Source organism: Vombatus ursinus, unplaced genomic scaffold, assembly GCF_900497805.2.
Source record: "Vombatus ursinus unplaced genomic scaffold, bare-nosed wombat genome assembly UNPS02015175.1, whole genome shotgun sequence".
In the NCBI taxonomy this organism is placed as follows: domain Eukaryota; kingdom Metazoa; phylum Chordata; class Mammalia; order Diprotodontia; family Vombatidae; genus Vombatus; species Vombatus ursinus.
In genome coordinates this window covers 20,361,405-20,376,090 of record NW_020954953.1, presented here as the reverse complement: position 1 = coordinate 20,376,090, position 14,686 = coordinate 20,361,405, and the positions used below count along the sequence as shown (strand labels likewise).

At 37.7% G+C, this 14,686-nt stretch overlaps 1 protein-coding gene across 4 annotated transcripts in view; it reads right to left on the bottom strand.

The window, feature by feature from the left end:
* LOC114031455 (probable palmitoyltransferase ZDHHC14) overlaps positions 1-14,686 on the bottom strand; it is a 326,338-nt gene that overhangs the window by 25,160 nt on the left and 286,492 nt on the right. For all 4 annotated transcript variants that reach the window (XM_027846515.1, XM_027846517.1, XM_027846516.1 and 1 more), the window contains exons 6-7: positions 5,327-5,429; positions 3,580-3,689 (exon numbers count right to left, since the gene is read on the bottom strand). In XM_027846515.1, the coding sequence (XP_027702316.1) occupies positions 3,580-3,689; positions 5,327-5,429 (213 nt within the window). The remainder of the gene's footprint in view (positions 1-3,579; positions 3,690-5,326; positions 5,430-14,686) is intronic.

The window sequence follows — 14,686 nt, the reverse complement described above, 5'->3', positions numbered from 1 at the left end:
TCTCTACTCTGAGGAGAGTAAGAGGAGAATTAATTCAATGTGAAGGAAGTTTAGGTTCGATGTAAAGACTCTCCTCGGAGTCAAGGCTGTTGGATACTGGAATGGTTCACCAAGACATGTTGTTTCCCCAGACTGTTAGGAGTAGACCTAACATTCATGGCGGTGGGGTGGGGAAGAGGAGGGTGGGATAGGGATAGCTCTAATGAGATGGCCTTAATGATACTTTCTAGTCCTGTGGCTCTCTCTCTGGTGGTTATTTTCAGTCCATCAGAAAGTGGAGAAAAACCTGATGAAAATATTCACAGTAGAAATTCTCAGCTTCTCTTTACAACAGATGAACCAGTTTAATGACTTAATGTTATTGATAGCACATGATTCTGTCAACATACATCTTAAAAGACAAGCATAACCCTTGCTGATTCCTGGATCACCAGCGGAAAATCTGAGCTCCCAACCATGGCTCATGCCTCCTGTGTTGGAATAAGGTAGACTTCACCCCTGGGATTAGTTTAGAGTCTTTGAAAATGGGTGAATTCTGGTTAAGAACATGGGGAAGTTTTCAGGATTCTATGATATAACTGTGCTAGTAATACTAAACGCAAAAAACTCTGGGCTGTTTTGCTTTTATTTAAAAATAAAATCATCCTACTCCCTACCACCACCTAAATCTGACCGCATTCTCTAGCTATTGTTATTGACTTCTTGAGCGTCTGAAAGGCCACCCATAAATCAGCTTGGCAATCTCATGGACTTTATTCCAGACAAGTTCTTGCTCCTTATGACAAAATAATAACACTTTGGAAAAGACTGATGATAAAAGTCTTTGCCTCTCTCTCTTTAAAATGGATGGAGGGATTTGGTTCTAAGAAAAATTTGAAAAGAACACTCTTTCCTCCTCTATTTTCTCCAAGACAACCTCCTTCTCATGTTTTAAATAGCTGAGAATATAGAAGAGACACACTTGAAATCAATCCTATTCTTAATAACTGAGTTTAAAAAAAAAACCACCACACACACACACACACACACACACACACACACACACACGCATACACGCAGTCAACACCAGCCAAAGGCTTAAACCGAACCCACTTATAGAAGAATTAATTTTTGTCATTACAAAATTAGATCTGTAAAGTAAAAAACATGATTGACTACAAGTATTGAGCTAGGAATAAGGGGAAAAAAGATTTTTATAAAAGGAGAAATTCTGTAAATCTTCTCCCTAAAGACAATCCCAGTCCTCTTTCAAAAGGAAAAAAAAATTTTGGCGATATGATAGATGATACCTGTTGAGTTTTTTCTATTACAAATATGAGAAAAAACCCAAGTCATAAAATAGTAAAGATTCCCCAAAATATTCCTATGCATTATTCTTGCCTAATCAGTAATTCCCAACTGATGCTCAGAACTAACCCTTCTGAGGAGCACAGTTAGTTATCTAGGCCTTTGGGGTCTTGTTCACCAAAACTCTAAGCTACCTTCTTTCATCCTCAATTCTTCATAGCCCTCTGATTATCTATAAGTATGTCATCTGAAAAACATTACCTGGTTATATTTAGATTGTTTAATACAACAGTCTAATACGATAGAACTGGAAGAGATTTATTTGCTTTTTTTTAAATCTTTTTTTTTTTTTTTAATTTTTAGGCAATTGGGGTTAAGTGACAACCAGGGTCACACAGCTAGTAAGTTTCATGTGTTTGGTCTGAGGCCGGATTTGAACTCAGGTCCTCCTGACTTCAGGGCCTGTGCTCTATCCACTGTGCTACCTAGCCGCCCCTATTTGTTTGTTTGTTTTTTTTTTAATATTCAGGATAATAATAAAAATATAAAAAAATACAAAATATAAAACCCCCCAAACAAACAAGAATTGGAAGAGCTCTCATGGCCATCTGGTCCAATTTGTATTTGACAAAGAATTTCCTTTCCCACACATCCAACAACTGGTCCTCTAGTCTTTGCTTGAGGACCTCTAGAGACAGGAAGCCCACAACCGCCAAGAAAGCTTATTCTACTCTGGAATAGCTCCAATTATTAGGAAGTTTTCTCTTTTCTTCAAACCTAAAATTTTCAATTTCTGCATATTGCTTATAGTTCTGACTGACCTTCTGGGGCCAAGCATAATAATTCTAATTCCTTTTCCATGTGACATCCCTGCAAAAATATGAAGATGGTTATCATGTTCCCCTAGAGTCATCTCTAATCCAGGCTAAACATTCCCAGTTCCTTCAACCAGTCCTGATATAGTATGAACGTGAGTTCCTTCATTGTCCAACTTTTACCCTTCTCTAGATACCCTATAGCTTAACATCATGACTCTAAGCTATACACGGATTGAAACTACTGTTAATATTCTTATTTCAGAAGAAACTGCAATAGAGTCAACTTTCAATTATGCACATCAATGAAATAGTCCAGATGATTCAAAATAGTGTGTAATTCAAAAAATATCTGTCTTATGAATGCATGGTTAATTCCTTTTGTTGTATAAAATACCTCTTTACCCAATAATGTTTTTACCTTAATAATAGTTGGTTGATGCTCCATGAACTCACACCAATTGATCACGGAGCTTGGTGACTGAGAAGTATAATATGCACAGGGCTGGCCTAACTCAGAGGAAAGCAGATATTTTCCCAATAACTTTTGATGTAACTTGCATTTTTATCATATTTGGAGGGGAAAATGGAAGATGTGCCTGTGTGCTGATGCTTTTAGAAACCTTATCTAAAGACCTAAGATTATGGGATTTGTCAGCCTAGTGTCCCATCCCCCACCCCACCACATAGGCCATCAATAGATGCATGTTGATGTTGGAGGTTATGGTGAACCTAATGGAGGTAGTCCCAGCATGAAAACCAATGCTAGGATTAAAAATCAGCTGGGGAACACAGTGGTTCCCTAGCATCTTAAACCTGTGCCGCTGACTTCATTCCCTAATACTCTAGGTCATACAGATCTCTCTTTTCTCTGACATCTATCAGCATTTGCAGTCTGTACCATATTGTACTGGATTATTTGCTGTCTCTTGTGGTTTTCCAATAATTTAATGTATGTTAATCTTATCTCTTCAACCAGATGCTAAATTTGTTCTGGCCTGGGGCAACTTCTTAACATAACCACAGTGCTAGGCACATGGAGGACATCAATACTTGTTGACTTCATGATTCCTTATTAGTAAGGATATCACGGGTCCTTACTAGGGCTGAGGGGCTTAGTTTTTGTGTTTGACACTGATTCTGCAAAATAAACAAGCAAACAAAAAAAAGTCCCCATTCCATTTTATAAAGCCATTTCATAAAAATTTTGTCTACATCAGAAAAAAACAAAGTAGGAATCTCACAATCATCTGGTGAATTTAATTGGAACAGACAGATGGCCTGGGTTAATCTATGCCTTTAAAAAAAAAATCTACCTTTGGTTGTCTACTTAGATCAAAGTCTCCAGATGATCAAATCACCATTTCACTTTGCCTGGTACAGCTACAGCTTAAGGATTTAATTTATTTACGTATAAAGCCTGAGATCTATAATGAAATCATCCCTTTCAGAGGACATGACTTTTTGCAAAGCTTACCTTGGAGAGACAGGCCCACAGAGAGCAGCGCAACAATTTGTAATGATGTTTCCATAGCTGTAGGGATTATAATTTTCTTTACCTCTTTTATTTGACCAAGATCCTTTAATCTGAAAGACATGGAAAATTTAATACATATGGTATTCCTTTTATTGAAGTCACAGTTTAGGCAAACTGGCTTTCAGGGCATTGCTTATAGATATTGCTAGATATTGCACAGATATTGCTATCTCCATAAGTGAGACCACGAAGTATACTTTCTCCAAACTTTGGAATCCTAAATTTTCAATTTTGAACAAGTGAGTTAGGTAAGGAAGAAAGGGACTTTATAAAGAGCTTTCACCTTATATTCCTTCCACATGACATTCAAAGGTAAAAAGAATATTTTTTCAAGCTTGCATTTAGTGTTCTGAAGCAATCAATAATTAGATAGATGGCAGATAGAGTTAATATAGCTCCCCAAAGTGATTAATGTTTCTTCCAGGAAGTAATTTATATACTGAAAGAATTCTGGCTCATATCATTGTTCCAGTAGTTTGTTCTGTAACATCTGTCTAAGAATTACAAAGAATGTCTCTTGTGGGTTCCAGTGATGAAGTCCATGGAAAATACACAGGATTATAATTCCAGAATTAATGCTTCATGTTTTAATTTTTGAAAGCTTATTTTATATCTCTATCAATTTTCACATGTCTTCTTTTAGGCTAACTTGGTAGATTCTGTTTAGCTATTTTTGTCATATGTTTACAAATATTTCCATAATATATATTTTTTTAATTTAGTGTTCAGCCTGGCTTGAGAAATATCTTCCAAAATTACTTTTTAATACCCATATTGTAACATCTTTCAGGATTCTGAGAAAGATAAACTTGGATAAGATATTTAATTAAAAATAGGAACAAGATAACCCATCTCAGCATTTAAACAGAGGTATAGAACAGAGATGGAATTCACAATTGTATTGTAATCTTACATTGCAGTAATCTTTCCATTTAAATAGACGCAAAGTTGTTTTTTTGTTTTTTTGTTTTTGTATTAGACATCTGATTTCATTGACATAGGGCACTCTGAATGAGGAAACTCCATCCACCAATGTATATTGGCTCATATTTCCCAACCTCTAGTCATAAAGAGTTGCCTAAACACTGAGAGGTTAATGACTTTCCAAAGGTCACACAGTCAATATGTTAGAAGCAGGACTTGAAAACAGGTCTTCCTCACTACCAGGATGACCTTTTTTTCCATTTCTCTTTGCTTCCTCTGAGATATATCTCTTAAGCAATGATTTTTAAATTATAAAGCCAACTCCCTCCCCTTCCCTTTGGTGCTCTGTATTAGGGGTCTTTGGGCCAGACCTTGGGGTGAACTTACTTATACATGAGCACAAGATAATGTTTAGGGATTAAACATGATATATAGGGAACAATGTAAAATGATCTTTTAATAGTTCCTGTTTGTTTCAAAAGGAGCAAAGTTTAAGTGGCCTGTACTGTGTGACCCTGGGCAAGTCACTTAACCCTGTTTACTTCAGTTTCCTCATCTGTCAAATGAGCTGGAGAAGGAAATAGCAAATCACTCCAGTATCTTTGCCAAGAAAACCCCAAATGGGGTCATGAAGAGTTGGACACGACTGAAACCACTCAATAACAACAACCCCATAGAGGCAAAATCAACATTACCAGTACTTCCCTACTTCATTTTCTAATCAACATAAGTAAACATGCACATTTCCCATAAAGTCACTTACATCTTCATTTGTAGTTTGATTGGAGCTGATCAAATATGTATGGAAACCTGAGAGACCAACGATAGACCAAACAGAAAAGAAACACACCACGGCTTCCAGCACAGTGATTTAAAGTCAAGGAAGTGAATTGGGAGGAAAATGGAATATTCAGACAGCTTAAGATGTTATATAAAAAATGAGGGTTTTAAAGTTTAACACTGTGACTAGCTAATGTCCAACTGTGGTCAAAAAAGTCAGAGGCAGGCCTTTTTATACCAAGACAGGATGTTTTCTTTCTGGCTACAAACTGTTCTCCTCTGTATCTAAAGTACAAAAATGTGTAAGTGCCAACTCTGCCACTAATCATCCATGTGACCTTGAGTAAGTCACTGACAATCTCTGAGTCTGTTTCCTCATCTGAACCTGGGGAATTTTTGTATTGCAGATAAGCAATTAAATTGATTAACAATGAAATTAAACAAAGATTAAATAAGCATTATAATTCAGCAAAGAGATATTGGGAGGAATTTTATTTTTAACCTTAAAGTATTATACAAAAGTGAGTTGTTATTACTATTATTATTATTACTAGTTGCCCAGAAATTGTAATGGTTGGTTTATAGTCATAAGTTTAAAGGATTTTAGAACTCAATGTCCAACTCATTGTTTGGGTGAGAAAACTGAGACTCAGAGTGGAAAGAGCACTGACTGGATTTAGAGCACTGATACTCTCTACATGACTGTAGCCAAATCATTTAACCTTTCTTGGCCTCAGTTTCCTTATGTACAAAATGAGGGGGAACCTTTTACCTTTAGATCTACGATTCTATTAAATGAGTTTCTCAAGATCACACAGCTCTTCAGTGGCAGAGCTCAGACCCAGATATTCAATGCTTTTTGACCAATTAAAAATTGGACCATTCCCCTATAAAAAAAAAAAGTTTAACAGCAACATAGACATTATGTATTTTTTCCACGGCAAAACTTTGAGCCCATAATCATATTTATTATTTGTTCAAGGGCATGTTACTCAAAATTGCTATACCTGGATTAGTACACCAGCCTCCTCCTGTACTCCAGGGTCTCTCTACTTTAATACATCTTTCATATATATCACTGCCAGACTACAATAATTTTGATCATGTCACTCTTGCCCTAAACCTTTTATTAGCTTCTTACTTCCTTCTATGTCAAGTATAAACTCCTCTGCTTGGTTTGCAAGACTTTTAATTTGATCCTACTCTAATTATCTAACAATACTGGTTGTCTGACACTCACCCTTCCCTCCTCTCCCGCCAGCCTTTTCACCGCCCTGCAAGTATGCTATGCTCACTTCTGCCTCTGTGACTTTATTCATGCTGTATCCCATGACTGAAATGCCCTCTCCTCTTTCCTCAATTTGTTTCAAATCTTGCCTATCTTTCAAGATCAAGATCAAGCAAATCTTCTTCACAAAGCCTTTCCTGATAATTTTGAATCTCATCTATTTCCCTCTCTGACCTATTACAATCATCTAGTTCTGGACACTTGCAGTAATGACAGTTGATACTATATCAGCTGGCGCGTAATCATATTGGGTCTTGTTTCATTCACTGTGGCATCACCGTTGTTAAGTTTTTGTTTTTTTTTTTCCTTTCTAACTAAACTCCTTGAAGGTTGGAACTGGGCACCTGGCCTTGGAGGCAGAATTTCAATCCTTCTCCCCTCCATTTTACTTATTTATTTTATATGTCTGTCCTACTTCCTCAACCCCTATTTGAACAATCAGAAAACACAAACAAAACCCTCATACACAGACCACCAAAAAAGATCCCCATATTGACCATAACAAAAAAATTTTTAAGTATCTCATTTTGCATTTTAAGTCCATCATTTCTCTAGCAGGAAGTGGATACCATGTTCTTTGCCCTCAGTCATTTGACCTCTGTCTCAGTTTCCCTATCTGTAAGATGAGCATAATAATAGCACCTACCTCCCAAGGTTGTTGTAAAGATAAAATGAGATAAGATTTTTAAAGCTCTTTGCAAAAGTTAAAGTGCTATATATACAAGCTAGCTATCATCATCATCATCATCATCATGGTTTATCATTACATGATTTCAATCCTGCCACTGTTACTAACAGTACAAACATGAGCAAGCCCCTTATTAATAACTCACATTTTTATAGTGCTTTAAGATTTTTAAATCACTTTCTTCACAATAACCTAGTAAGACTACTTCAGTAGTAACCCAGTAAGCTATTTCATATATTAGATCCTCATTTTACAGATGAAGAAACTGAGTCTCAGAGAGGTTAAATGGCTTGCCTAGGGTCATGAGGTGGTGAACAGAACTGGGATCCAGACCCAAGTTTTTCCAAATCCCAAAACCAATGCTCTTTTTGCTACATCTCCCTGCCCCTACCTCGTTGTATCTGAGTTTCCTAATCTGCAAAATAAGGATAATCCTAATTGTACAAGATACCTCACAGGACTGTTGTGGGCACATACTCTGTAAATCTTTTTTTTTTTTAATTTTCATTAATTTATTTTGATTTATCAGCAATCACTTCCATATGCTTTTGAGTTTAAAATTTTTACATACTTTGTAAATCTTAAAGCACCAATTGGACAGTACCCTAGCACAGTGCTCTTTACCTAATAGGTGCTCATTAAATACTTCCTGATTTTCTGAAAAATTACTGAACAATAATTGGACGACTATTACTCCTTTCTCTTTTGAGGGCTTGCTGCCTGCCCTTCAGCCACAAGGACTTCTGATCCACTTCAGTCATCTAGACCAACAACACTCGTATCTACAACAGGGAGCACAGTCCTATGTTCCCAGCAGTTTATATTTTCAGTTCCAGAACTGAATTTGGCGCAGCCTCTCAATCATAAATTCTAAATTCTGCTCCTGAAATCTCATTTGCTCAGAGGCTAGTATCCACAGGTTCCTCCAAAAGACCAGTTGTTATGGCTATCTACAGGAGAATCCTTATGCTAATTATAGTTGAATGCAAGGCTGGACCATGGCAATTGTGAAGCTAACCAACTTTGTTCCCTATCTCTCCCCTCCTTCTTTTGAATCTTGTCCTCATTCAGTGATCCCTTCCCTCTCATGAGGCACCCAGGACTCTCTATTCCTCGGGCCTTTTCTGTTAGGAGCACGAGTATCTAGCTATGTCCTTTTCACTTTATTTTTATTGGATTGTTCTTTCTCTTTCCCCTCCCACAGTCCACTGCATAATTATTATTATTATTTTAATCCATTGCATTATAAAAGAGGATGCTTGGAAGGAGAACCCTAAGGAATACATCTATAATGGTGGCATTTCAGACAGCATAGTGCCAGGGTAGGGTATGTATTTTTGATCTGCATTGGGACAGATCCCACAACTGTCTCATATAATAATTTTCTCTAAGATTACTTTCCATTTAAACTCTATATATCTTGTACGTACAATTTTTTTTTTTGGTATCTTGTCTTCTCCATTAGGATGGGAGCTCCTTGAGGATGGGTACCATATTTTGGCCTTTCTTTGTATCCCTTGCACTTAGCACAACACCTGGCACATAGTAAACACTTAATAAATGCTTGTTGACTGACTACATAGGGGATAATTTAGTGAAAGGGCTAGCTCTAGGCTCCTGACAAGCAAGAGAGAAGCCCCTGGGACTCCTCATTGCCCGTCACTTCAGAGGAAGTCTAGCAGTCCACAGGATGTGTCTGTAATATGTAACCCAAAGGAGAAGTCTGGTTCTCTATAATACAAGTTAAATCAATAAAGAAATAGGATTGTAGAGGCTTGAAAACATAGGAGAGCTCTTCTATCCCATAAGTGTTTAAAAATTCTGTTTCTCAGGGAAAATAATATATACCATGGGTCTGGAAGTTTAAAACTACAACATGCATCCTCATCAATAAATTACAGTCCAGAGAAAATAAATATTCATGACTTCCTAATGTGTTTAAGGAGAAAAGGTATATGTCAAGTTATAAAACATTACCATTGATTTTTTTCCCAGGGTTTGAGATTATTCATATTCAGTTCAGAAAAAGGAATAACTTACTCCTTGAAATTTCATGCCTTACTATGCTACTAATAGCTGAGCATTACCAACATGGATGGGGCAGGGGTAGTATACAAAGTAAGGAGCAGAAATGAATGATTGCCTGTTCTATCAGCTCTCATTCTACATCAGGACAGGTGGGAGGCATTATCTGCTCTAATCTGGAACCTCACTTGTCTGGATGTCAGTCAGTTTATCAGTCAATTTTGTTGTTGAGTTGTTTCAGCCCTGACTCTTCATGACCCAATTTGAGGGTTTTCTTGGCAAAGATACTGGAGTGGTTTACCATTTCCTTCTCCAGCTTATTTTTACAGATAAGGAACTGAGACAAACATGTTTAAGTGGCTTGCCCCAGGGTCACACAGCTATAAATGTCTGAGGCTGGATTTGAAATCAGATCTTCCAGACTCAGGGCTGTACCATCTAGCTGTCCCATCAGTCAATAAGCACTTATTAAGCCCCTACTATGTGCCAGTGGTATTATGCTAAATGCTAGGATACAAAGAAAGACAAAAGACAGTACCTGCTATCAAAGAGCTCACATTCTAATGGTGAAAATGATGTGCAAATAACTATGTACAATCAAAATATATACCAGGTAAACTGAAGATAATCAATAGAAGAAAGGTCCTAAGATTGAGAAGGACTGGGAAAGGCTTCTATTAAAAGGCAGGATTTTGTCTGAGACTTGAAGGAAGCCAGGAATCCAAGAGGCAGAGATGAGGAAGGACAGTTTCAGGCAAGGGACAGGGTCAGTATGGAGTCAGGAGATGAAATGTTTTCTATGAGAAACCACAAGAAAGTCAGTGTCACTGGATCTTAAGAGTACATAGAAGGGTTTTAAGGTGGAAAAAGACTGGAAAGGTAAGAGGGGAGTCAGGTTCTGAAGGATTTCTAACAAAGTTAGATATCTAGAAAAGGACAGAACCCAGAGGTTTGTTTGTTTTTTTTTAAAAAGCATCTCTGACAGTGATAAAAGAATCTTTGGCTGGCAAACAGTGATTAAATAATGAGACACAAAACCTGAAATTACACCTGAAACTTAACCCACTCTATGCAAGCTGAGAAATGGAGAACAAACAGGAAAAAGAGAAGGAATAAGAAAGAAAGAAATAACAAATGGTAGAAAACCAGGGTAGTAAATAGAAGAAACAGTGGCAGAGATCAGATGTAGCAGCAGCAAAAATTAGAACCAGGGAAAGGGGTGGCAGCAGGAGACTGATGTCTTTGAGACAGCTTATTTATATCTCCATAATATCTCTTAAATCTATCTCCTCTTTACACATATAGGTACCACCATAGCTATATATTGGTGTATCACTGCCAATTTCCCAACTGGTTTCTCTGCCATAAGTCTCTCCCTCATTCCAATCAGTCTTCCACTTCCAGCCAAAGTGCTGGTCTGACTTTTCCACCCCCTACTCAATAACATCTTGTTACTACAGCATCAAATATAAAATATGCTTTTGGCATTTAAATCTCTTTACAATCTGGTGTCCCATTTTATCGTTTTCAGCTTTATTACCCACTATTACCCTTGACATGCTTTAAAAAAACCAGCTGTTCCTCACCCATGATGCTATCCATCTCCCATCTCTGTTTCTTCCCACTGCCTGGAATGGTTTTCTCTCCTTCCAACTCTTAGACTTCCTGGTTTGCTTTAAAATTTGGGCCACCCCCTTCTGTGTAAATAGGCTTCTGTGTAAATAAACTTCAAGCTTTTTGATCCAATCAATTAAGTGCATGCTAGGTACTGTCCTAGGTGCTGGAGATAAAAAGAAAACAGATCCTGCCCTTAGGGAGCATACATTCCATCAGGGAGCACATTATTTTCACTTTGTTTGTTTTTGGTGGCTTTTTCCTTCTGTTCTTTTTCTTCTTTCATAACATGACTAATGTGGAAATTTACATGATTGCACATGTATAACCTATATCCGATTGCTTGCCATCTTGGTGAGGGGGCATGGGAGGGAAGGAGAAAAGAAACCTGAAACTCAAAATCTTATAAAAATGAATGTTGAAAACTATCTTTACATGTAATTGTGAGATAAACACAAAGTAATTGTGGGACAGGAGGCACTAACAACTGGGGGATAAGGAGGGACCTCATGGAGAAGGTGGCACTCGAGTTGAGCTTTGAATGAAATTAGAGATGCAAAGAGGGAGAGGTAAGGAGGAAGACCATTTCCCATTGCTAGATATGGGGACAAGCTGGGCAAAGGCAGAGAGATGAGAGACGGAACATCCTGTGTAAATAATAGCAAGAAGGTCAGTGGAGTTTGAGAAAGGGAGTAACAAATAACAAAGCTGGAAAAGTAGATTAGAGCCAGGCTGAGAGTGGCTTTAAATGGCAAACAGAAGAGTTGGTGTTTTATTCTTGAAGAAATGGGGAGTCACTGGAATTTACTGAACAAGGAAGGAAAATTGCTTTGGCAGTTGCAAGGAGAATGGATTAGAGTGGGGAGGGATGGGATTAAGGTTCTTCCATTTCTTAATCTTCAAGCATGTTTTCCAATTTAACAGAAAAACAATTTTTTTTTGCCATATTCTCCTCTGCCCATCTTTGCACTAACACTACCAGGCAGCAATATTTGGGCTGACTCAGTTGGGAGGACCTTATTTCTTCATACCATTTCTTCACCTCTTCATCTTCTGTAATAAACCTGGTTGTGTGAGCTACAATTGTCTTCATGATAACTATGAGGCCTGACAGAATAGCCATGGACTCAGGGTAGAGAATGAGACACATATATTTGGTACATGAGTAAGATGGGATTTTGTTTTGATCGTGCATATTTATTACAAGGATTTTTTTTCCAGGGGGGTAGGGCAAAGTGGTAGGATGAAAAAAATGAATTTTTAATTAAACATTAATTCAAATTTTCAAAATTGTCCTCATGGTGGTCCTTTTGCTTATGTTCATCATGATCACTGATTATTGGGGCAACCAGGTGATACAGTGGATAGAGCACTGGGCCTGGAGTCAAGAAGACAAGTTCAAATGCAGCCTCAGACACTTACTAACTATAAGACCTCAGGCAAGTCACCTCTGCCTCAGTTTTCTCAACTGTAAAATGGTGATATATTTCCCAGTGTTGTTGTGAAGAACAAATAAGATAATATTTATAAAGCACTTAGTATAGTGTCTGGCACATAGTAAGCATTAAATAAATACTAGCTATCATCATCATCATCATCATTATTACCGTAAGGCAAGATGACTGAGTGTACCATAAACCAATTTCTTCTTACTTTAAAAACAAAAAGCTTTCATTGGTTCTTATATTGGAAAACAATGGAAAATTCTCAAGGGAAAATAGCAATAATAGAAACCATAGCCTTTAGAATGGGCACTCCCTATTTTTTTTGACTCCTGTTTCTCACTAAATCATCCTTCAACAACCATCTTCATAAAGGAATACTGTTATAATTGCAGGCTGAGTTCTAGCAGTTCACAAGAAATCAACAGCATGAAAGCAGTTAAGTAAATGTGACACTTTCTTTACTAATCTCTTAAGTGCTTCAGAGGAATTCTATAAATAGCAAAATGATTCCACTATTAGCTAATAGCTATGTCAAAATGACATGGATTCAAGGTAACATTCAAGGCATACCATATTTTTGCTCTCCCTTTAACTAACCCCTCTCTTCCTTTCCCCTTTTATTGTTCCCCTTCCCTTCCCTCCCTGTACACCCCCCCCCCCAAGGACAGAAGAGAACTGTGGAATGTGCAGAAAAGGCTGAAAAGCCCAGAAAATGATGAATTCCCAGAAGCAAAAGAATAATGTGTCTCAGGCTTTGATGCCCAAGTGGGGAGAGAAATGGGAAAGGAGTTGTGGGAGGCAGAAATGAATTTAAAATTAATGTCTAGAGAGTAATGCAGACCTAGGGGCATGAATGGCCTTTTTTATCCAAGTATATATTTGATTGTTTTTTATGAGTTACTGTGATGTTTAATGTAAATTACAAGGTCCACACTAAAGCTAACATCACAAAATTTGTAATTAAAAAGTCAAGTAGACTATTAGGCTATGTAGTATGTCTTTATTCTAGATTTCATTTTCTCAGTCATAGGAAGATTTTTAAAAAGTTAAAGGAATGGATTTTGCTTTGCTCTCTTCAATATAAAGAAGACAACAACCTGGAAAGACTTACATGAACTGATGCTGAGTGAAGTGAGCAGAACCAGGAGAACTTTGTACACAGTAACAACGACATCGTGTAACGATTAACTATGATAGACTTAGCTCTTCTCAGAAATATAATGATCTGGGGCAGCTAGGTGGTGCAGTGGATAGAGCACTGGCGCTGCAGTCTGGAGAACCTGAGTTCAAATCTCGGCCTCAGACACATAACACTTAACTAGCTGTATGACCGTGGGCAAGTCACTTAACCCCATTGCCTAGCCAGAAAAAAAAAATACAATGACCTAAGTCAAGTCCAAAAGACTCATGATGGAAAATGCTATCCACATCCAAAGAACTATGGAGTTTGAATGCAGATTGAAGCATGTTGTTTTCACTTTGTGTGTGTGTGTGTGTGGCTTTTCCCTTTTGTTCTGTGTCTTTCTTCACAACATGATAAATGAGAAAATGTTTACATGATTGCACATGTATAACCTATATCAGATTGCTTGCCATTTTGTGGAGCAGGGATGAGAGTGAGAAAGGGAGAAAAAAAATTGAAACTCAAAATCTAATAAAATGAATGCTGAAAACTATTTTTGCATGTAATTGGAAAAAATAAAAAACTACTTACCCCCCCCAAGATGTAATGTGATATTACTACATGGAATCAAAATAGTTCACATACAAATGAATACAGGATCAATGATATATATCTACACACATACACACACACGTGTATTTATCTATATCTATATTTATCTATACGAATGAAGACAGCAAACTGTACGGTAAAAAACAAACTCCCTCATGCTTTGGTTTCTTTATCTATAAAATGATGGGTTTGGACTAGGTGGTTCGTAAGGTCCCTCTCAGCTCTTCATCTATGATCTATGATCCCATGAAGAAGGGGAAAAGGGAAGCAAAAATTATAATCAACCCCAGAGCAAGGATCCAGTTACAGAGCGGCATCTACCCACAAGTGCCCTATTCTTAGGATTGTCAGGGTAGCAGGAGCAGACCATCTATCTGTTCAGAGCCAGGGTTTGGAGGTGCTCTGAGGTTAATGCCTGCTACAACAATATATAGCAACCCTGGAGTGCCCCTCACCACCAACGTGCTGAGCAACGGTGACCTGGGGAAGAGAACCTTCCCCCTCTTCACACACATACCACTGTTTCTGGGGGGGGGGGGGGGGGGGGG